Source organism: Brachyistius frenatus, unplaced genomic scaffold (genome assembly GCF_029030835.1).
Source record: "Brachyistius frenatus isolate BFR_SWC_R1_liver_20210118 unplaced genomic scaffold, ASM2903083v1 Contig_29, whole genome shotgun sequence".
Classification (NCBI taxonomy): Eukaryota; Metazoa; Chordata; class Actinopteri; family Embiotocidae; genus Brachyistius; species Brachyistius frenatus.
In genome coordinates, this window is record NW_027210628.1 from 3,187,557 (window position 1) to 3,210,560 (window position 23,004).

The 23,004-nt window shown below is 45.4% G+C and overlaps 1 protein-coding gene across 1 annotated transcript in view; it reads left to right on the forward strand.

The window, feature by feature from the left end:
* The first annotated feature begins 1,108 nt into the window (after nucleotides 1-1,108).
* The window catches only part of LOC138621282 (capping protein, Arp2/3 and myosin-I linker protein 3-like), a 29,563-nt gene continuing 7,667 nt past the window's right edge, over nucleotides 1,109-23,004 (forward strand). The window contains exons 1-32 of the mRNA XM_069699215.1: nucleotides 1,109-1,375; nucleotides 3,957-4,051; nucleotides 6,650-6,700; nucleotides 6,810-6,869; nucleotides 8,592-8,713; nucleotides 8,874-8,968; nucleotides 9,265-9,335; nucleotides 9,461-9,534; nucleotides 9,619-9,694; nucleotides 9,801-9,889; nucleotides 10,494-10,588; nucleotides 11,586-11,640; nucleotides 12,079-12,110; nucleotides 12,669-12,778; nucleotides 12,884-12,961; nucleotides 13,061-13,137; nucleotides 13,646-13,750; nucleotides 13,920-13,989; nucleotides 14,813-14,894; nucleotides 15,021-15,117; nucleotides 15,353-15,407; nucleotides 16,023-16,195; nucleotides 16,288-16,356; nucleotides 16,707-16,800; nucleotides 17,686-17,784; nucleotides 17,873-17,992; nucleotides 18,071-18,184; nucleotides 18,262-18,437; nucleotides 18,563-18,650; nucleotides 18,749-18,868; nucleotides 22,282-22,348; nucleotides 22,689-22,876. Coding sequence (XP_069555316.1) covers nucleotides 1,318-1,375; nucleotides 3,957-4,051; nucleotides 6,650-6,700; nucleotides 6,810-6,869; nucleotides 8,592-8,713; nucleotides 8,874-8,968; nucleotides 9,265-9,335; nucleotides 9,461-9,534; nucleotides 9,619-9,694; nucleotides 9,801-9,889; nucleotides 10,494-10,588; nucleotides 11,586-11,640; nucleotides 12,079-12,110; nucleotides 12,669-12,778; nucleotides 12,884-12,961; nucleotides 13,061-13,137; nucleotides 13,646-13,750; nucleotides 13,920-13,989; nucleotides 14,813-14,894; nucleotides 15,021-15,117; nucleotides 15,353-15,407; nucleotides 16,023-16,195; nucleotides 16,288-16,356; nucleotides 16,707-16,800; nucleotides 17,686-17,784; nucleotides 17,873-17,992; nucleotides 18,071-18,184; nucleotides 18,262-18,437; nucleotides 18,563-18,650; nucleotides 18,749-18,868; nucleotides 22,282-22,348; nucleotides 22,689-22,876 — 2,955 coding nt within the window. The 5' untranslated portion in view covers nucleotides 1,109-1,317. The remainder of the gene's footprint in view (nucleotides 1,376-3,956; nucleotides 4,052-6,649; nucleotides 6,701-6,809; nucleotides 6,870-8,591; nucleotides 8,714-8,873; nucleotides 8,969-9,264; nucleotides 9,336-9,460; nucleotides 9,535-9,618; nucleotides 9,695-9,800; nucleotides 9,890-10,493; nucleotides 10,589-11,585; nucleotides 11,641-12,078; nucleotides 12,111-12,668; nucleotides 12,779-12,883; nucleotides 12,962-13,060; nucleotides 13,138-13,645; nucleotides 13,751-13,919; nucleotides 13,990-14,812; nucleotides 14,895-15,020; nucleotides 15,118-15,352; nucleotides 15,408-16,022; nucleotides 16,196-16,287; nucleotides 16,357-16,706; nucleotides 16,801-17,685; nucleotides 17,785-17,872; nucleotides 17,993-18,070; nucleotides 18,185-18,261; nucleotides 18,438-18,562; nucleotides 18,651-18,748; nucleotides 18,869-22,281; nucleotides 22,349-22,688; nucleotides 22,877-23,004) is intronic.

Sequence of the window (23,004 nt, forward strand, 5' to 3'; positions counted from 1 at the left end):
TACAGTCTACGGGTACGTCCAACCGTCCCTCACAACTACAGATCACATGTAGCCACGCTAGCCCAGGACCAACACATCTGGAGGCTTCACGACTGTCTAAGACCAGAGCAACAGTTGGTTTGTACAGCCAAAGAATTTCTGCTCAAACTTTTAGAAACCGGCTCAGGAAAGCTCATCTGAGTCCTCATCGTCAGACGAGTTGCTGACGTAAATGTTGTGAATAGAGTACGGTTTGGGCAGGCATAAACTACACACAACGAACACAAGTGCATTTTACTGATGGCAATATGAATGCACAGACATATCATGACCTTGAGGCACATTGTCATGCCATTCATCCACCGCCATCGCCTCACGTTGCAGCATAATGCGCGGCCCCATGTTACAAGGATCAGAATTCCTGAAAGCTGAAAACATCCCAATTCTTGCATGACCTCCATGTGCTGCAAACACGTCACCCTTCGAAGACGTTTGGGATGCTCTGCATCGGCATAAACAACAACATGTTCATATCCAATATCCAACAACTTCACAGCCCTTGAAGAGGATTGGACCAGCACTCCACGGGCCACAATCAACCACCTGATCAACTCTATGCAAAGAAGATATGTTGCACTGCAAAGAAAAAATATCTGTAGCCATATGTGAAAATGTGCCTAATACTGTGAAAAGAAATTCCAAATAAACATTGTACATTTAGAGTAGTCCTTTATACTGTGACCGGTTATTTAAATTTGACAAATTTTAGTAAGAGCAGGATAAGAATTCCAGCTATTGCTCATCATAATCTTTGATTAGCTCCATCCACATCCTTTCCTTCACCTGCTTCTCCGGTGGAGTACCAGGGGCATCAAACATGAAAACCACAGTAAGAAAATATTTTGAAATTCATTTGAAAGATTTCAAAATGGTCTTGTAACACAGTAGCCGTCTAGTTTAGGTTTCCGCTGTAATCTCTATGAATTTCTGACTTGTGTGCGTGCTCTGTGCTCTCACAGGTAACTACAGCTACCTCATTATCCCTCAGTGATCCCCGCCTCCTCCTCCTCCTCCTCCTCCTCTCTCCTCCCTCCACCTCCCATCGCTCCAACATCCAGCCTTCCAACATCCACAGGGTCTCTTCCAGGAAGCGCGTCGGGCAGTCGGATGCTCTGCTGGAATGCCTGGGAGAGAGACCATCCCTGCTGTCCGTTTCTGAGAGAGAGGGGTGGGGGGGAGAGAGAGACCCAGCGGGGAGGAGGTGGAGGAGAGGAAGAGGAAGAGGAATAGGAGGAGGAGGAGGAGGAGGAGGGGTGGCGATAGGAGCGAGGAACAGACATGGCTTCGAAAGAGATCACTGCCTCTGGTTTCGTGAGTGTGAGCAAGGATATCACAGGTGGGTAAAGACTGCCGCTTGGTTATTTTGCTCTCCCCCCCCCCTCCCGTCTTGTAGCGGTGTGTCTCGCGGTCGCCCCCGGGAGCGCGTGCGGTCAGTCCGTCTCGGGATGCCTCTCTTGCGCGCGGCTGTTGGAGGCTGCGACCGAACAGACGCATTGGATGATTGTTAGGAGCTCCACCTTTATATTTGGTCCTGAAGCTTTCCGGGGGCGCTTCTTTCTCTCTCAGTGCGTGCGAATTAATGAATGTGCAGATGAATTATTTACATTGCGGGGAAATATACCTTGTGTGCCCCTCGGGGAAGGATCAGGTAATAAAATTTAAAAAAAAAAAAAACCTCAGCCTTAGGCCAGAGAGGAAAAGGGGCGTTGTGGAAATGATGGTGTGTGTACTCGTGGGTCTGGTAGCGTTTTGTTCCCTTGCACGTTTTCACCAGCACACCTATTTCACAGTGCACGTCCTTCCCCTCTAACCCTGGACTATTTCATCTTGCAGCCTAACCGGTCTGTAGTGATTCGTGCGAAAGTGAAGACAGGGGGACCGATGAAGGCAGGTGTTCAACCGTGTCTCGCCAACAAAAATGCACGAGCTGGACAAACCCGATAGCGCGACAGAATGCACAAATATTTGTCCGTTTTTCCTCAAACAGCAACAGCTTACACACGTCAAAGTCACGGCGCTGCCTGCCTCGCGCTCCATGTCGTGCACGCGCGCGAACACACTGGCGCACGCGCCTACTGCACACACGCTCAGGGTAGCGGGGACTCTGCTGCTGTGTTAATTACTCCTAATGGCTCTATTAGGCGCACTGTGATGATTAATCCAGTGGAATCCCTGCGTCTTCATTCAGTCACCTGCCGGGCGGCTGCACCGCCTCCTCCCGCCCTGCCTGCACTGACTGACAGGAGGAGCACCTGGTGGCCTGCGGGCCTGCACAAGGTCACATGTAGGAGACTTCAGTTGCATCTCTTCTCTGGATGGAGTTTTGTCTATTCCGAGTTTTGTCTGTGTGGCTCTCATGTACACGGATGTAGAAAAGTCCTGCATTCAAAAAAGTAAAAGTGTCAAAAAGTAGCAGGAAAGATCCCCCAAGTGTCATAATATTATATTGCTGGATTATATTGTCTGCATCAATGTCTGAGCATCCTCTTAATGTTGTAGCAGGTGCGAAGCTCGATCTAAAGCAGTTCAGACATGGGAGATAAATGCAGAGTACAAAGTGTAATATTTCTTGCTGAAATTTGGTGTAGCAGAAGTTCAAGGGGGCATAAAATAGAAATACTCGTGTAAAGTGGGTACAAAACTTGAACTTTGCTTCACAAAGAATTATGTTCGCCTGAAAATATGGATAAACACGTTCATAAAAAAGAAATGGCTGCTTCACTGGCCACGGCGACTGTGTTCGCTCCATCCCCAAATCCCACCACCCCGGCTTTAGTATCGATTTCCTCATAAACCTGTCAGCCGGGATGCTGTGCAGCTACAGTCATTGAGAGGCTGAATCATGTAATTCCTGCCATGCAGCCGCTGTATGTTTCCGTGATAGCGCATCGGTGCCGCGTGTTCCCACCCTGCGAGTAAAAGCGCTTCCTCTGGTGGTTTCGTGATGTTTCCAGAGTCAGGTGTCACAGCACCAGCGCTGATGTTGTTTGACAGGAACAGTTCTCTGTGAATCATAGACACCGATGTTCAGATGTGTCATACTGGTCCTGTGAGGAACACTGAAGCGTACTGTACTGTGAACCGTTTTCATGATACCTCATGGTACAGTAGCGCTGCAACAGCACAGGGGTGAATTTAGAGAAAACATAGTCATAATTCAGTCAATCAGTAATTAATCCATGAAACATAGTAATTTCCTACCATGTGCCTTTTTGTTTTGGACCTAAAACCCCGTCAGTGTTTTTCCTTCAGTGTTACATTCAGATGAATAATCTATCATAATCTAATTTAGCATGTGAGAGGTCTGTAATTTATTTATAATCATGCCCTTCATTGGATTATTTGATCATCTGAAATGCCACGACAGGTCCGTTTAAATGGCGAGCCTGATGTCTCCCTCACTTATGAGATGAAGGTGTGACTGCAGGCCTGTCCACCCACTGGTCAATATGTTTGATTGGTGTACATTACCTCACTTATTTTGTCTTCTCTCTACCCGTGTACTTTGAATTTCTGCCACAATGCTTCAGATTTCTGAATGTGTTTCTACTTCAGGCGATTTCAAACCGATGTGCAGAGACAGGAGGTCCTGCAAATAATCCTGCACAGTGAACATTATGTCTCATTTTATGTTCGTCAAAGCGATGCTGTTGTTTTGTGATATTGCAGTGCCTTACGACGTCACATGGTTGTGTTATTACCAGACAAAAGTATAATTTAACATAAATAAATGTAGACATGATGTTTCCAGGTTCTCTGCAAGTTGGAAAGAAAAGAAACACATTCAGAAATATAGGAGACAGCAAATGACAATTTTAAGGTTATGAAATGTGCTGGTTTGGTCCTTTAAAAGACTGAAACGGAGAGAAATGATGTTCTAACTTTATCTGCTTGTTTCTTCTGGTTTTCATCCACAGAAAGCATCAGGAAGATTGTTGATAAATCATCGATAAAGTTTGTCCGTGGCATAAAGCTTGACACCAAAAATGGAAAGACGGAGGACAGAATTCTGGTAAGCTGCTGCTCTCTCTGTCTTCTTTGAGGTCTGGTCTGTCTTAATGGGCTTCTGTTTAAACCACTGGGGTGGCTGATGGAGACGATGCTGCCACATAACGCAGCCTGATGCGTGCATCATGCATGCACAGCATCTTTGATGTTAACTTCTGCTTCAGTGTTAATGGACGTCTGCCACAGTGTTGGTCTCCACGGCAGCAGAGGCAGGAGATCTTCATGATTTACCAGCGAGCGCAGGCGCGTTGCTTCTGTGGTCACTTGCGTTACGACTGCTGCCCCTCTGCTGTGGCTGCTGCTGGAGCCTCGGCGGGATGAATATTGGATAGACAGTGTCTGTGGGAGCGGCTGTACGTTCCTCTGTGTCTGCGCGCCCCACCGCGGACGCAGTTGGGGGTCTGGGCAGCCCGCAGCCTTTGATATCAGGGTGCTTTCATCACAGAATATGGAACAGAGATATGAAATCTCTATTTGCGTGAGCGAAACTCAGCCAGCTATCTGAATGAAATCAGGAGCAATCAGCTCTACCATGGACCAGAACTTAGACTGGACCTTTGCAAAAGGCAGCGCACTTCCTCCGTATGTGCAGGAAAGCATCCACATCCACCATGCAGCTGGTTTAATTGATGGTTTTCCTTTAAACAAAGCCCGAAGTGCAGCAAAATCAGTGTAGTTTTTATACTTTTTAACAGACTAGTGGCTCCTGTTGCCTCTCTAGCAATCTGCCAATGAGCAAATGAGCTTTCACCGAAAAAATAAAAAGGCTCCTTGGCCCTGTCGGAGCAGCTCTTCCACTCAATGGATACTTTAATGATTCATCGCGCGGCGGGAACGGCCAGTTAGGAGACTTTCTGCATGTACAACCTTTGATATTCAGACACTTTGAAATGTCTATCTGCCAGAAACATCTTTCCAATAATCTCTTTCCAATCCATGTCTCATTTATGGCTCACTCTTAAAAGCTGAACTGGAAAGCAAGATTTCTCTCTCCTGCTGGGTGCACATGGACGACAGGAGGAATAGATTGGAGTTTGATCAAACGTGCCGGATTAGCGTTTGATGCGGGCGAAACAGGAGCTCGGATGTGTTCAGGTTTTGTGTTGAAACCAGCGTTGGAAGTGAGGAGTCGGATGAAGCTCGTTTGAGGTGGATGGTTTCTGCTCCGTCACTGCGAGTTACATGAATTTTACTTGACGGGTTTGTCACAGAGGCCTCACCCAAACTGTCGAACAAAACAAGATAAGAATATCTGTTCTGGAGCAGCACTCCTGCATAATTATATGCCACAACAAGCGTGATGCATGTGTGGTCTCTCTTTGATGTGGAAGACTCGGATAAGTGTCTCTCTCTCCTGCTGAATCAGCATGATTTACTCCTGTTTTGCTCTCCTAACTAGCACCCGTAACCCAGACTCATCACCCTAATGTGATACAATCTGGTCTTCCTAATCAACTCCTTCAGACGTCCTTTGAAGTGCAGCGCACATCCTCTCTGCCGCTCTCTCTCCATCTCACATGCACAGTTTGAATTTTGAATGACTACATTTTAGACACCTCACTTGCTGTGTGGGTGTAAGAGGCTGTCAATGTGCGCTTCAGACGGTCCCGTGTCAAGCTGCTCTCTCCGAAAAACACAACAGCGGAGTGGGAGAGCTGTAATTTAATTACTGCTTTCCATTGGGGAGAGACACATGGGCTGGGTGTGTGTGTGTGTGTGTGTGTGGGGGGGGGGGGGGCTGTGTCCTCAGGGAGTATTTTAGCAGGGGCCATCAGAGAGAATGGAGTAAATGATTGAGAGCGACGGAGCAGAAGAGGAGAAGAGAAAGAGCAGAGGGCAGAACTCAGGGGTTAGTGGAGAGCAGCGAAATGCCAAAGAATCACTACTCTTTGTTTGCCTTGATGGAGAGACACTGACTTTTTTCTTTTTTTTTTAAGGGTGTGTTTGCAAAAAAGAAAAAGAAAATAAATTGCTTCTCACGAAGAGGAGTCAGGGGCAGAATCACATTTACCCAAGAGCTGCATGACGCAAATGTTCTCATGCCAGATCAACTTTGCATTGAACTAAAAATGATCCAACGCACCTCGGGCCACATTTTATTGCCAAATCATCAGAGATAGTGCACCAAAAATTTGCTTTTGGCGTCCTGACTCAGCACAACTGGTGTATCTGTGTTATGGGATATCTTTTAGTCGTGACATTTGTCAGTTCTTCCCTTTAAGTTCCCATTTTAAAGACCTGGGGAGATGCTAAATGACCATTGCAGATTGCTCGGTGAGTTCAAAGCCACACTCTCAAGTTAAATATATGAGCCACTTTCACTCTAATGCTAATGAGATGACATGTTATGTTTGTGAGATTGTGGTTAAAACGCTGCAACACGTCACCATGTCTCAGCCTGAATCACAGGATCGTCATCTATTAATGGTAGACAATGTGCCTCTGACATCGAGGGCTTTTAGCTGGATCAATACATGAATATTCCTTCTCATTATTACCATGGAAACCCCCGGGACTGTTTTCTCCCCATGGGGACTGTTGGTGTGCAGTGAACTTTTCCACAATCTTGATTCAATTTGCTTTATTTCTTCTTTTTTTTCAGGTCCTTACAACGTGGCGTCTCTATTTCCTGGCGCCAAAGACTCCCACTAAGGTACTCATTACCGCTCTCTCTCTCTCTCTCGTTACTTCATAGTATGAGTCTTTTCATTTTCTAATGCCAGCTGAGAGCTTTACTTTGTCGACTGTATCTTTGACAACAGGCAGAAGCCACATTTAACTTCTTGGAGATCCGAGCTTTGAATTCTCATCCTGATCATCAGGTGAAGACCGAACTCTGTGTGCACTCCGCTCCTCTCTTACAGCTAAGTTGTCTGTACAGTTGTATAATGCAGCAGTTACATCACTTTGGCCTTCAAGGCAGGACAAAAGTATTTAACGCATTCATCAGCAGAGCCACAATCAGTGCTCTCATATTAGCTTTTTCTCTTCTGTCTGATGATGTGATGGTCAACAGCTAAAGGAAATTAGGAAAAATATTTGGCTGGGACGAGAAGCCAGGACAGGGCGAGGGTCACATTATTTGTATGTATGGTGGTGGGTGAGTCAGATTTTTTATTTTTTTGGCATAGCATAAAATGACAAATCTTTCCTTCAACCATGGCTGATAAGATTAATAAAATACTTTTTCCGCTATAGCAACTCAACGGCCACTTGAGTCACTAAAAAAATGTCCCCTCGGGGATTAATAAAGTAACTACCTAACCTAACCTAACCTAACCTAACCTAAAACTATTAGGGCAAATAATGGAACCTAGATTTTTGGCCCGACTCAGGAGTTGTATATATGTAAAAAGAAACAGCTGGTTTTTGCTGCTGGGAAGTGTGTTAACAGTTAAATTACATTTCTTCCCTAACTTCGAACTCCGATTGACAAAATTCACATATAAGTCATAAATATGCTGATATTTACAAATGATCAAATTCAAAAAGATGATGTATTTGAAATGTTCTGGTTTGTGGGTACGCTAAGGAAGTAGGAAGACCCGAAAACCAAGCAGCGATCCCCGGGACTGAAAAATAAATCCAACGTGTAAGTAACAAAACTGCAGTTCCTCAAACAGCCACTTGAGGCAGCCTACAAAAGTGAGTCAATCCTCTTCGACTACACTTCAATGTTAAAATGCCCAACTTTAAAGCAGAAGCTAACATGTTAACGTGCTGGTACAAAAAAACGGTTTTGGTCTCTGTAGCTAATTTCCCCGTTCATGACAACTGTCTGGGGAGTAAATGTAACTCACCCATTTAAATTGCATTAAAGCTTTAAAGTTATGCAGACTTCTAAGTGGGGCTGCTTTGAGTGACAGGGTGGCTGACAGTTGGTAAACTGCCTGCAACCAGGCTTCATTCAGCCCATCTCAGCTCCACCCACGCACCACCTCTTTGCCCATTTTTGGATCAGCCTGGAGTACGGCTGAAACAGGAACTGCCAAGAGAGCAACCACCAGAAACAGTACAGGCTGGAACTGAGCTTCAAAGCCGCTCTACAGGAAACCTATGGGCGACGTCCATCTTTTGTATACAATCAATTCCTTAATCAACGACAACCTCGACCTTATGGGTTCTTGCAGGTTCGGGTCATAAGAAGCTCCAGGTTAGGGGTCGTTGAAGTGCTGTAGTGGAAAAGAGCTACAGTAGAACAGAGTAAAGGGTCAGATATAAAGCTACACTCTGTAATATGTTTATGCAAACACTTAATTTCTACCATCACAACCAATTACTTAGTAATAGCCATTTCTACAAGTCATTCCCGCCTCCACTTTAGTCTTCATCACAACAGAAAGTAAATAGATTGTTTAAAGTGGTATCAAATAATTGAAGAACAATACTTTACTTCCTCCTCCTGTTCAGCATCAAAAGCAGTACAACCATTTAATAAACACAATATAAGTGTAAGCCTCTTTAGGAAGTGAGATATAAGCTATACCTGGCTCCCTGCCACAACACTTTGCCTACAGTGTCTCACAGGTCCATTTTCTGTGCAGGTCATTATCGACACTGACAAGTCCAGCTACTCCCTGAGGTTTGAGTCGCGCGAGCACCTCAATCACGTGGTCAGCCATATTAATTACGCTCTGTCTCGGATATTCAACAACTCCATTTTTGCGTAAGTCTCGCCGTTTGGCAAGATCAAATCAGAATAAATGCCTGCATGTCTGTGTCGTGGTGTATAGTAAGAAAGTTTAAAGAAGAATGACCTTTATTTACAGAAATTATCAAAAGATGGATGATTTCGCCGTGTGTGTGTGTTTCTTTTATGTTTGCAGTCCATCCATCTGTCATTCAGACAGCGACCTTTCTGAAGGCAGCAGGAAGTATTCACCCAGCTCCGAGACTTCAGTGGAGACCCAGAGGGCTTGTGGTAAAAGAGACGTTATCGTCAAACACGGGAATTTGCTCACATGCATCCACGTGCAGTCACACACCAGAGATAGGAGTATATGTACGCCACTTGGCACACTCAAGAGGAAGTTGGCACACGTTCTTCAAAAATGGCCTCCCAGATGTTCTTTTTAGTGCCGTCACTCCAATAAAAGATTGATAATTTGGACAAATGTTTCTGTGAGCAGTTTCTCTGCCTTTATCGCTGAAGGATGCAGCTGTTCACATCCTCTCAGACTCTTATCTTCTCCTTTCTCTCTCTGTTTTTCCTCTCAGGAGGCTTCTCAGAGACCTACGCCGCTCTATGCGACTATAATGGCATCAGCTGCAAGGAGGAAGTGCAGTGGGTAAGAGCTGTGGGACTGTGCCTGTGTCGCTCGGAGTGCTTTTGAGTGTTGCGCACAAGTGCTGTGCACAAAATGAGAGGGTCATGTACTGCAGCACACAGGCTCATGGGTAATGTTGCTCTTAGGATGTGGACACCATCTATCACTCGCAGGACAACCGAGAGTTTAACCTGCTGGACTTCAGCCACCTCGAGAGCAGGTGAGGGACGAGGAGCGGTCGAACACTATTACTTCCAAAATATGGTGCCATTTTTTTTTTTTACATCACTTTGATCTTTTCCAGAGATTTGGCGGTGATCGTCGCATCGATGGCGTACAACACCTGGTTCACTAAACTGTACTGCAAAGACCTGCGCATTGTGAGTACAAAACTCTCTGGTCCACCTCGCTGTGTTTCTGATGAATCCCCGAATGAGGCTGCAGGCGGTTTGCTTTGAACGTATTCTTTTTTTTTTTTTGCGTCAGGGGTCAGAGGTCGCCGAGCAGGTCCTGCACACGGTCAGCAAATCCTCCAGCCTGGAGGAGATCACTCTGGAGAACGCTGGGTTAAAATCGTGAGTTTTAATTCCAGCACTTGTCCTTTACTTTACGTCTATTCAGCTTTCTAGTAGCTCTTTTAAAGGATCCTCCACTAATCTCACCCCTGATGACATCAGTTTTCCTTAGTCTGTTTTTTAAGCAGGAGGCTTGTGAAAAAAAACTTGACGTGTTAAGATTTACCAAGTGCTGAGGGTCTAATGAACAAGTGTTCAGTTGCATTATGGGAACTGTATGTATGTTTGGGAACTTGATGAAAACTTAAAGAGAGATTCGATCCAGACTATTCCTTTATTATCTCGTGAATCTCCCAGGTTAATGAGACTGTAAAGTTAAATCGCTGTAGTGCTGCTTTAAATGCTTGTCTGTGAAGGGAGTGCTGAGTCCCATTATAGCTAATAGTGATGCAACAAATCAATGGGAATTGCTAGAATTTGCTGTCCTTAACATCTTTATGTTTTGGACTGTAAATCAAACAGAAGACATTGAAAGATGTCACATTGAGCTCTCAGATCTTAATTGTTGAATGAAGGAAAGGATCTGCGTTATAGTTGATTATGAAAATAGTCTGTTGCAGCTCTTATGTGTCTGTCTGTATGAAACTGTGCACTCGTTTTACAGAGACTTCCCACAGAAGATGTCAGCTGCTCTCTCCGAGAACCCTGCTTCTGTCATCCACTCGCTCAACTTGGCCCACAACTCACTGGACAACCAAGGTATCATGAAACCATTAATCATTCATTTCCTGTAGCTGCTTTTAACCCTGAGGTTTGGGTGCGGAAAAGGACCAAAGACTGTATATAAAAATCGACATAGTATCCGGATCTGAAAAGTGAAGCCAAAGAGGAAGAAGTGCAATTCTTCCTCTCAAAGACTCAAAGATTTTTTTTGTTCCAAAAAAAACTCTGGCTCCACTAGACTCCAATTCAAAAAGCGTCAACTTCTTTCATGAAATAAAAAGTCAAATTTTGATTTTCATTATGATGTCATTAGATAAATTCCCTCCTTCTGATAAGTGTTGTGGTGGTCCTTCTGAAAATAGTTCCACAATTAATTGAATATTAGTCCTTACAGAGAGGTTTGTTTGGGGTCGTGCCTGCTTTGATTGACATGCCTGATTTGATTGACATGCCTGGTTTGATTGACATGCCTAATTTGATTGACACGCCTGGGGTGCAGTCAAGTTTCCAGGGCTGGTGGGTGGACGCAGTTTCCTCAGGTTCTCAGTCAGATCCATCCCTCGCTCCTTCACAGGTTGTCCAAATATGGTCACTTCTGAATCCAACAAACCAAGATGGTGACGAAATGCTAGATTTAAGGCTTCAAAACAGCAGTTCACAAACCACTGTGGGACATCATGGTGGTTTTCCATTTGAAAGAAACTGAGGAAGAGAGAAAGAGAAAGTCCTGTTTTTACTGAATCCTATCTGACCAGATCAAAATCGTACCTGAATAAGGTCTACTTGAAACATCGTTAAAAAGAGTGTCTGTCGGTTTCTTATTCTATTAAATCCACATTTTGTTCTCTAGTTTTGTTAATTTACCAATCAAGGGGAAAAACATAATAATGTGAAAAAAAACAGTCATTGATTTAGGAATAAATCCCATCTGGTGGCTCAGAATTTATGCCAGAAAGGGTGATAAACTGAGCATTATTTTCAAGTAACATATGATTCTTTAACTCAGTGTCTCTTTGTATCTCTTGTGCTGCAGGTGTGTCCAACTTAATCCAGCAGGTGTGTCGCCTCAGTAAAGGACTTCGTCTCCTCAGGGGGGGGGGGGGGGGGGGGGGGGGGGGGGGGGGGGGGGGGGGGGGGGGGGGGGGGGGGGGGGGGGGGGGGGGGGGGGGGGGGGGGGGGGGGGGGGGGGGGGGGGGGGGGGGGGGGGGGGGGGGGGGGGGGGGGGGGGGGGGGGGGGGGGGGGGGGGGGGGGGGGGGGGGGGGGGGGGGGGGGGGGGGGGGGGGGGGGGGGGGGGGGGGGGGGGGGGGGGGGGGGGGGGGGGGGGGGGGGGGGGGGGGGGGGGGGGGGGGGGGGGGGGGGGGGGGGGGGGGGGGGGGGGGGGGGGGGGGGGGGGGGGGGGGGGGGGGGGGGGGGGGGGGGGGGGGGGGGGGGGGGGGGGGGGGGGGGGGGGGGGGGGGGGGGGGGGGGGGGGGGGGGGGGGGGGGGGGGGGGGGGGGGGGGGGGGGGGGGGGGGGGGGGGGGGGGGGGGGGGGGGGGGAACCTCGCTCACCTCCAAAGGTCCGTGCCCGTCCCTCTCTAGTTCCTTCTGTGCTTTCCCTAAATATTGCCTAAAAAGTGTGAGCATAGTTTGTAGGATTTGCTACCATGCAGTACCAGGAGGAACTTAGTTGATCCACCTGCAGCTCCTGCAGCTATTAGATCAAACTGTGGGTTTGGGGGGGATATAAAACCTCCAGAGTCCCTGATAATTCTCCCCTGAAGAGCTCAGATTCTTTCTTTAGCCCTGCTACGACTCCATATTGACTTATGATGTTTTGCGCTCGACTGCAGGCAGCGTGTCTCCTGTTACTGTCTCATCTTACCGTGTACCCAGTGGAGAATTTAAATATTACATTGAACTGCTTCTCATAACATCTAGTGACATCTGCTGCTGCGAGATGTTGTATGAATAATATGAGGACACAAAATGTTTTGAGGCGTTCTCCTGCTCGTCTTTTAATGTTGTACAACTTCCATCTCTTCTCTTGTCTCTCGCTTTCTTCTCCTTTTCATTTCATTCATCTGCACCTCCCCCCACCCCCTCCACCCCTCCTCCTCTCTCTCTCTCTCTGTCAGGAGTGGTGTCTCTGTCTCAGGCTCTGTGCTCCAGCGATGAGTACTCCAACTCCCTCCTGCACCTGGACCTGAGCAAGAACCCCGGAGTCCTCTCTGGGGAGGATGCTTCGGTGAGAAAGCTCGACCCATCTGGAAACAAAGACAACACACACTGCTCCATTTGTATGCCACCTCCCCAGCCTGATGTGACGTCTCTCTTCTCTCTCTGTTTGCAGAACTTGTATCTCTTCTTGTCTCAGCCCAACTGCCTGGTCCACTTGGATCTGTCAGGCACAGACTGCTGTGTTGACTCAGTGAGTATTTAATGGCTGCGTATGATCAAATGTTCAAATGTACAGTTACAAAGACACACTTCTCTCAGATTAACCGTTTTCACCCTGTGTCTCATGCAGCTATTTGGGGCTCTTCTGAGGGGGTGTTGCGCTGATCTCTCCTTTCTGAATCTTTCAAAAAATTCCTTTTCGCACAGGTTAGTCAAATCTTTAAGATTACCTCAACAACAAAGGCAGTTCAGAATCCAGATCTGGCAAGATATCGTCCTTATTTCACCCTCAAAGGCCTCATCTTTCGTCTCGCATCATCCGCTTCCCTTCTTTCTTCTCTGTCCATCGTAATCTTCACGTCTTGCTTAATGGGAAATCAGAAACGAGCTTTGTGGGAATCACTGGAACATTGTGTTTCCTCTCTCTGGGTGTGTCTACCGCCATTTAAAACCAGAACTCCCGGCGCTGTCTGCATAGATAAGACTCATGAATATTTAAGCAGAGCTATCTATCATTTGACCCCGCTTGCTTCCCACCATCTTACACCGAAGCAATATTCACTCATATTCCTAATTCTGTGTTAATGCTTATATTTATCCAGCATGTCAACAATGTGACTTCATCTCCTGCGCGTGTGGCCGGTCTCATCTCGTCCCAGTCTGTTATCTCTCCACCTCTCCTCTCTTTGATCCTGTGCTTTTTTAAATCCAATAGGAAGGTGAAGGACACGCTGCCGTTGTTCCGTCAGTTCTTCAGCTCGGCCTTCAGCCTCACTCACGTCACCCTGGCCTCTATGAAGCTGCCCCCCGATGTTCTGAGGTAACTGTCTTCTCTTATTCTCTGTCCGGATCTGCTCCCTTTTATCTGAACTCCGACACATTATGGAGGCAGATTGGAGGCATATGGATGTGCTCGGCTGTGCCAGCGAGGCCTCCACTGCTCCCTCTCCTTGTCTTTTCTTTGTCAGTCACTCCTCTCGTCTCCACAGGGCTCTGCTGACTGGGTTAACCTCCAATCCTCATATCAACGACCTTCATCTGGACATCAGTGGCTGCGAGGTAAGAACTCATCTTCACATCTGAAGTCCGAAGTCGTGTCCAAACAGGTGGTGTAACTTGAGCAGCACATTAGCAGAGCAGCAGCTTCAATGTGTTGACACAGCAAGTGTTTAGGTACAGTATTGAGCTATAGATTGTGTGTTTCTGAAGTGCTCAGGGCCAAGTACACAGTCACTGTGGTGGGCCAATGGACCTTAAGTGTAAAAACAGGGTTTGAATCAGAAAGACAGAGCTTCAGGGGGAACGAAAAGATTAGACTTACACTTGCTACTATAGGTGATGAGAAAATAATAATTTGACTTCATACCTGCTGGTTGTGCAAATTGGCAGCTACTTTGCAAACAAGCTTGCTAATTGATACTTAGTGCTTATGATATCAGCACATTCATTTTCCTTTAAAATTCCCTCAATTAACTATAGCTTCCCTAAAACTTTTCATTTACATTGCAAATTTTGCTGTTAATCAAAAAAGTAATTTGACAAGCAGGTTTTAGATTAGATTTGATCAAACTGGTTCCAATCTGCACTCTCAAATTTGACAGTGGAAACAAGTTATTGGGGTACATCGTGTGAGTGTAAAGTGCCAAGCTAACAGGTACAAAGGACTGTGTAGCTTGAGGTGTTTTCCTCACTACTATGTAGAACTGCTGCAGATCGCAAGCAAACCAAAGCTCACTGTTAGAATTTACAGAGACATAAAATAGCCTCCATAAATTTGTTACACTGAGGAAAAATAGAACAAACCCCCAAAGACTGAACCTAAAACGACTCTGATTCATGTCTGTGCACATGTTGGTTTTCCCTTTTGTCTCCCTCTCGCCAGCTAAGATCTGCAGGAGCTGCTGTAATCCAAGAACTCTTCCCCAGAGTCGCCTCCATCGCCACTCTGGATATCTCTGACAATGGTACCGTGGCACGCTGCAACACATCCCACTGTGACCTTGAATCTTTGTCCTCAGGTGGGAGAGGTTTGAGTGGGCTGCTAATGGATCATGCCATGTTGAGTTCTGTGTATGTGTGTTTGTTGACAGGTCTGGATGCAGACTTGCTCACAGTACTGCCGGCCCTCTCCAGACACCCCTCCCTCAGACACCTTCATCTGGGCAAGAACTTCAACATCAAAAACAGGTGCTGCCACAGCTCCATGTCACGCTTTACTGCAGTTATTTATGGACACACTGTGATCTGAACTCCAGCATGCGCGCCCTGCGTATGCCAGCTTGAATATATACGTCCGTGGTTCTACTTCTGTGTTCATGGCCGGCTGCCGCTCCTCGGGCAGACGGCCCGCTTGCAGCAGGAAATGACTCACGCCAGCTCATCCGGCCTCGTCTGTGTTTGTCTCTGCGCTTTGTGTCTGCAGGGTTCTGGATGAAGTCTTACAGAAACTGGTTCAACTCATACAAGAGGAAGAATGTGTGAGTGATTAAAGTATATCATAAAAATATCCTGCACTGTGCTCATGTAGCAGTTTGAAGGCAAACACTGTGCAGCTGATTCACAGATTTGTATTTACAGACACATAGAAATGCATTATATTCTGGAAAGGAAAAAAAAATGATACACTTGTTTAACTTTAAGTGAGATTAAGTTGAAGTCATTTATTCCAGTAAAAGTATCAGCATTGTGGTTATAGTTAAAATACGACACAGATTCAAAGACACATCATTTTTTCATTATGTTTCATTGTAGATGTGTCACTGTATCATCAATTATTACTGTTCCTCTGTTCTCTTTGAGGGTACAGTGTCGATATCACTACACACACATATGGTAAATAATTCACGCACACAGCATGTAGAGTCATTTTGGCGAGCTGTCACACCACCATGTAGTAAATTTATCTTTATCCTCTTGGCTGGCCTTGTCTTCTCTTTCCACTACATAGTCTTTTCAGTTTGTTTTCTCAGTCTCATTTGTTTCTAAATGTATTTCTAAATGCCCCCAACACACACACACACACACACACACACACACGCACACACACACACACACGCAGAGCTTACTCACATGATTATCTCATGCCCCTCCAGGCCCTACAGTCTCTGTCCCTGTCCGAGTCGCGCCTGCGCTCCCGGGGCACGGTGCTGGTCAACGCTCTGGGCAGCAACACCTGCCTCAGAAAAGTGGACCTGAGTGGGAATCACATGGACGACATCGGCGCCAAGATGCTGAGCAAAGCCCTGCAGATCAACACCACGCTCAGGTGAAGGAAACTAACATAGAGAATGAGGTTAGGAGTGTCTTTTTTGCACTATTTGTTGTGACTTGTACGGAGGTTTGTGTTTTGCCCTGCAGGAGTGTGACATGGGATCGCAACAACACCTCCGCAGCAGGATTTCTCGACGTGGCCCGAGCACTTGAGCAGTAAGAGCATTAACACGTCATCAACATCTATTTTATATATATATATATATATATATAGAACATTAAAAATGTGCAACGTGAGCTGAGCAAATTGTTGCTTTCCACTTTGTTATCTTAAATGGTCCAGACTTCCCTTCAGGCTAAGGATGACATGGCTGCAAAGATCAAAGTATTACTCACTCACTGCATGGCACAGGAAGAACATTTTTGGGATGCGCTCTGTCCGGTGGGGATATTCAACTTAACTAACCCTGGAATCTGTAACCCACTTTATTTTCTCTTTTTAGTCCGCTTCTGTCTCCCTCAATGACTCGCCTCCTCCTCCTCTCCTCTGCTCTCTTCCCTCTCAGTAATTTCACCTTGCAGTACATGCCTCTACCCCTAAGTGACATCAGCCAGGCGTACCGCAGCGCCCCCGAGAGGACGGAGCAGGCACTGACCAAGGTTAGCATCTCACACTGGACGTCATTGCAGTCACTGTCTGGAAGAAATACTTTGACAGAACATCCTCAAGTTTGACTTCTAAAATAAGAGATAAAAGACGCAGCAAATGTGAGACTCTATGAGATCTTAGTCAAAGGGCAGATATTCAGACTCTGTGTCATAAAAGAGGCATTTTATCATGAAAATCCTAAAGCTGAAGAAATCAGTATAGTTCCACACAAACTGGTGGAACTGTGTGATTCACCAAACGAGGAAATCATCTCATCTCATCTCAGACTTACAATCATACAAAGATCATTTTAGCCTGAAGCTGAAAGAGATTTCTAGAAGAGTTTCCCAGAGCAGCACTTCAGATCAAATGCAAGCACATACCATGAAGAGCTTCTTAACGTCCACTGTCCGTGGTGCTGAAGACAGCGTGGAATACACTTTAAACCTGCAAAAACTCCATCCAGCCATTCATTTATTTATATGGAAACTGAAAGCATGAGAAAACCAGCATTTCAGCCAGAGGACATTCATATATTAGACTTTAGGTAAAGATAATTTACTTTGATACAGCGAGCATCAATGTCAAGGAGAAAAGTAAATGACTAAAAACAATTTAAAAAAAAAGTATCTGCATGTTCTAGAGTTTTCTGCTCTTATCCTCCTACAGGGAGACATTATGTTCATTTTTAAAAGCTTTTAGGACACAACTCTGACACTTAAAAAGGTTTTCAGGTCAATCATCTTAGTCTCAAGGTGTTTTTGAGAACTGGGGCTGAGATCTAAAATGAGCAATGAACATCCCTACTTTTTGTTCCCTCTGCTGCATCATCGTCTCCTATTTCCTGTTTGTCCTCACGTTTTTGTTTATAATTGTGTCTGTCTCCTGCCCCACAGATCCAGCGTGCTTTGGTGAGGAACAACCAGACCCAGCGCTTCTCTCAGAGACAGGCTCTGCGGCTGCACCAAGGCCTGGTCACCAGCACTGCCGAACAGGTTGCAATCATCTCTGTGTACAGTATGTTTGCCAGTTGTTTTATGAGTGTTTGCTCCCATAACACACCCCCGCCTGTCTGTTTCCAAGGTGATGGAGCGCCTCTGTGTGCGCGTCCAGCAGCAGGTGTGTTTGCTGCGAGGCGTCGGGGAGATGGAGGAGATTCAAGCTGCTAAACAAGTGCTAAAAGAGGCCAGGAACTCTCGCGCTGTGAGTGATGTGAAATGTACGAGGGTAATATTTGCATTATTCTCGTGCTGCACATGAATGAATGATTTCTCTCCACAGCTCTACCCTTCACTGTGTGAGCTGGCTCATGTGCTGTCTGTGGACGGGCCGGTGCGGCAGAGACTGGACTCTCTGGCCGGGGAACTTGCCAAAGCTGCAGACAAGGAGCTGCAGGTAGATCCAACAGCCTCGTTTTCACACTGTGATCCATAACAGACGACAGAGTCACTGATAACCGGCGTCCATTTCAGGTGATCGTGGACTCGATGGTGTCTCTCTGTCGCGAACTCTGTCCTTTATCTTCTTCTGCGGCGGAGAGATTAAGTCCTCCACTCTCATCCGTCTCCGAGCGGGTGTCCATCCCTCGCTCTGCCATCCGTACTGCCCTGATGGAGAGAGCAGCGCAGGACATCCACAGAGCCTTGGAGTAAGAGCGAGGATGAAGCAGCACCAATAAGTCTAACTTTGCTCTGTAGGATATTGATTTGCTCTCACTCTGACCAAGCCTCTTCCCGTCTGTCTCTCCCTCTCCTCTAACCCAATCTTCTGCAGAGAAGTCAAGCTGTCAGTGGTTTCTTATCTCACCAACTCCATCGTGGACCAAATATTGCAGGAGCTCTACGCCACCCACAAGACCCTGGTAAACACAAAGGACTTACTGTAAAAATGTGTTTGAGGGAGGCACAGATTAAGTGATCGAGGGTGTGTCAGAAGACTTAAGATCACTGTCTGTCTCAGACCCGGCAGGTGTCTCATCTTAAATGCTGGGAGGGAACATGTGAAGATGGGACAGGATGGAGGTTTAACAGACACAGAGACTCTCTGGACATCACAGACGAAGAGCTCAGCACCAGCATAGTGAGTGTGTGCATGTACGGACGTGTGTTTCTGTTTTTCTGGGTCTGAGCCCAATACGAGGGACAATCCTAAAGTTCAAAGACTCCTCTTGTTGCACACAAATGCAGTGCAGCACAGAAACGTGCACGGAGCAGAAGGAAGCTGTAACCTCCATGAGTAAGTGTTTTAAGTTATGTTGCTTGATCAACATCAGCACCTGAGTTACACATGTTTATGTGACCACTGGTCTGGGCACATCAGTGATTTCACCATGAACTTGAGCAGAAAGCACACGCCAAAGTTTGTATTAAACTCTGGAAATCTGCAACAAAGACTCTTGAAATGCTTCAGAAAGTCTACAGCAATGAGGCAATGAGCCGGCAAGCTGTTTTCAGTGTCATTAGCATTTCAGATGGGCAGAACATCACTGTTCAAGACCAAAGACGATGCGTCAAGTCAGCAGCGCAACCAGGTGGGTTGTCTTTGACATGCGCAAGGTTGTGCACCGTGAATTCATCCCCCAGGGTCAGACGGTCACCGCTGAGTCCTACTGTAACTCTCTGAGGCTTCTGAGGGAAAACTTTTGTCAAAAATGACCTGAAGTGTGTGGCGCAATGTCACTTCTCACAAAAACACTCAAGCAACGAGGTTATAGCTTCCCTCTACTTGATGGCCATCACAGTGCTGCACTGCAATCATGTCCAAGAGGAGCAGACTGTTTGAATGCCCCTTGTATTAGATCAGACTGACTTCCATCTTTTCATTTCTTCTTCTTTACATATCTGAAGTGGTACAGTGTCTTGGCAGCTCGTTTCCTTATTTTGTTGTCATTGTCCATTTTAGCTCGTTTCTATCTCATTTTGGACATGCTTGTGTTGAATTTTTGTTTTTATATTCATATAAATTAAGTCAATACTGTGGTCACCACAAGATTTCTATAGGAACAGCACTTTTCAACAGTCTCACGGCCACATACAGTCTGTACAGAGTCATACTGTACAGAGTCTTGTCATATCAATTTTTTCATACAGTTGAACTCACTAACAGTTGCAGTGCAGTCATGTGTTGTTGTAGTTTTTGCCTGCAGCCATTGCAGTCAACATTACTTTAAAGAGATTTCAAGGATTTCCTTAAAGTACAACAATATCTTTTAAGCAAACTCTTGTCAATATAAAACAAATTTAGATAAGCTCAGGGAAATCGGAAAATGATCAGCAACTTCCTCCAGCATTTTGTTTTTCCTCTGAGGCCTGCATATAAATTTAAATTCTGATACACAAAGTATAATTGTATTCTTACAAGTCTCTCCAGGACCGCGACGTACTGTGACTTTCCCATATATTTTCCAAATCCTCTTGAACTTATCTACGAGCCTGATTCCATTTTCAATTACTGTCTGTTCAATTGTTTTCAGAGATGTGTATTCTGCTGTGTGATCGCAATATTAGATATATGTCATCTTAAATCCTACGTGCGTCAATGAGTATGTTAATTAAATAGGCTTCATGCTCTTCTGCTATTTTACCACATTATTAAACATGAGTGTTACAGCTTAGCAAAAAACAGCGGTTCACTTTTGACAAAACTTGCAGGAAGGAGGGCTTTTTCATCTGGGTTTTGACATTTAAAACAACACGCCAACGTTCTTGACAGGAACACCGCAGTTAAAGGTCAAACCTTTTCAAAGGCTCCTACTGGTCCGCGGGAGATGCTTCGACAATACTTGACTTGATGATTGATTGTCAATTCAGTTGTGTTTTGGCCTTTAGAAGCTTCCAGTGTTTTCCAATGTTACTGAGGCACAAAACTGAATACGTATATTTCAAAAGGCTTATAATCACCACCCTGGAGTCATGACTGGCATTAAACAGAAATCAAGTTATTGTCATACATGGTACACCAAATAATATTACTAATAATACATATAAACACTCTGTGCCTTCAACATTTTCAGGTGTTTCCCCTTCATTGTAATTAATCTGAGGTCATTTTAAGCCTTATTCTATCCTCGACTCATCTGAACCTCTTATTTATTAGTTTCTAACAGCCCATTTAGTTTTTCTATATGTTTTTACCTGCCAAAATATTCCTCACCTGTGCCAAAATATGATTTTAATGTGAGCAATACAGCTGGAATGTAGGGAGGCAGAGTGAACCTAAAAAAAGTAAATTGCTCGTCTCTGTTGACACACCAAAAGAGCAGCTCAACATTTACAAGACAGCAGGTAAAACTGCAGGAATAAACTGTCTTCCTGACATTATCTGAAGATTCTGCCATGAGCCCCGAACCTTGTTCATCACAATCAGTTCGGTCATTACCCCCAACCTCCTGTTACTTTGGTTGTCTCCTCTAAAACCTGCCAGGAATTGAAAACATTTTTGGGAAGCTCAAAATATCAGCATACTCATTCATTTTCCTGCTGAGCACCTCTGTTTTTCACCGGTTAATAGTTATAGAGATCATTGTTTATTACTCTTATATTAGTATTAAGAAAGTAAGCAAGTGTAACTTGCTGTCTCAATGTGTAACGCCCTACAAATATAATGTGGACATGATATATATTAAGTACTTCAGTACTTTGGTGTCACACTCTCATGACACATGTTATTGCTCACACAATCTACCTTCAGTTAATTAACACATATTTGGGTTGGGATCAGTTTTGATCTAGAGGCAAGTTAACATTCCTGAATCTGGTCTTAATTATCTGCTCATAGCGCTTGATTATGATGACATTACTACGTTCAACTTGCTGTAGATGACTATTAACATATCTCCTGTGAAGTCCCTCAAGGATTCTTCTTAGGTTCCATCATTTTCTCTCCCATGTGTGTCCTTAAAATTATACATTTGAACATTTCCTTCCAATATTATACGGATGACACCATGCTGTGTCTCTCAGTAAAACCGAATAGTAAGCGGCATTCAAAGGTCTTTATGGACTGCTGCAGCAGGTCTGTGTCGGCCATTATGATCCCGGTAACTCAGAGCAGCCCAATTTGGGGTCCTCAGTCAAAGTGTGGCCCACACCTTCTTTGTTTTGCCCCCAAAATAATCAGCATAATGCAGATTAAGGAGTGTTTTAATTATTCTGAAAATAATTTTAGATTTAGATAATTTTTCAGTAAAATATATTACATTTTAATGAAATGTAATTTTTACCATATTCACCATCTTAATTTAGTGTGTTAGCCTGCTAATATTTCAAAATTTTGCACTAAACAGAATACAGTTCAGTTAGTGAGCCTTTGCATTAAATCAGTAGAGCACTATGTTTAAAAGGTTGTCTAAAATCCGTGCCTTGATTTGACAAAAGCTCTGACAGTCCTACAGGAGGACGTGTATAATTTGTGTTGACTAACTTCTGCATGTGTCTCACTCTAATTCCTTCCCTCAGCATCTCAACAACTTTTCCTTTTCTTTTTTCTCCAAGGACACAATAGCCATTAAGAAGCGCAGTTCGAGAACAAGAAGAATCCGACCTGTCTCTACCAGGCTGAGTGAGTACTGCTGCACATCCTTTTATCCTCCTCTCTCCCTCTTTCCCGTCTCGCGCTGACCCCATCCTGTCACTCCCACAGCTCCATTAGTGTGGTTTCTGTTGAGTCCTTTCTTCCCTTTCCCGTCTCTTCGTCTGAGAAGTTTGTTAATGGCTGCTTTAATCCAGTCTGAGCCAAAGTGAGTCGGTATAACTCAGAGCACTCGCCGATTGTTTTAAATGTGATAGTTCTGTAGCAGAAATGATGACTCCCTGTTATTCCTTTCCTTGACAGCTCCTTCTCACTTTCTTGCCTTCCCATGTTCTACAAGCCTTTTTTGTTGTTTTTTTGTTGTTATCAGGCCTGTGTGACGACTCCAGCTCCTCTCCGCCACCCTCCGTGCCATCGTACTCGTCGCCGCTGTCCCGCTCGGCGTCCTGGGAGGGCCTGTCAGAGCTGCCCACACAGGGTCTGCCTCTCCATCACGTAACGCGTGTTCGGCCGAGGCCACCGCGGAGGCACAAGGGAGCGCACATGCCTGCAGAGACGGTAAGTTGCTTCTGATCTCAAACAACCATCTGAAGTTATATGCAGTCCTCCAGTATTCACTACCTTCACTCAAATCTGCACCCATTTATCCATGTCTGCATAATTCTCCCATTTTCTGATGCCTGCTG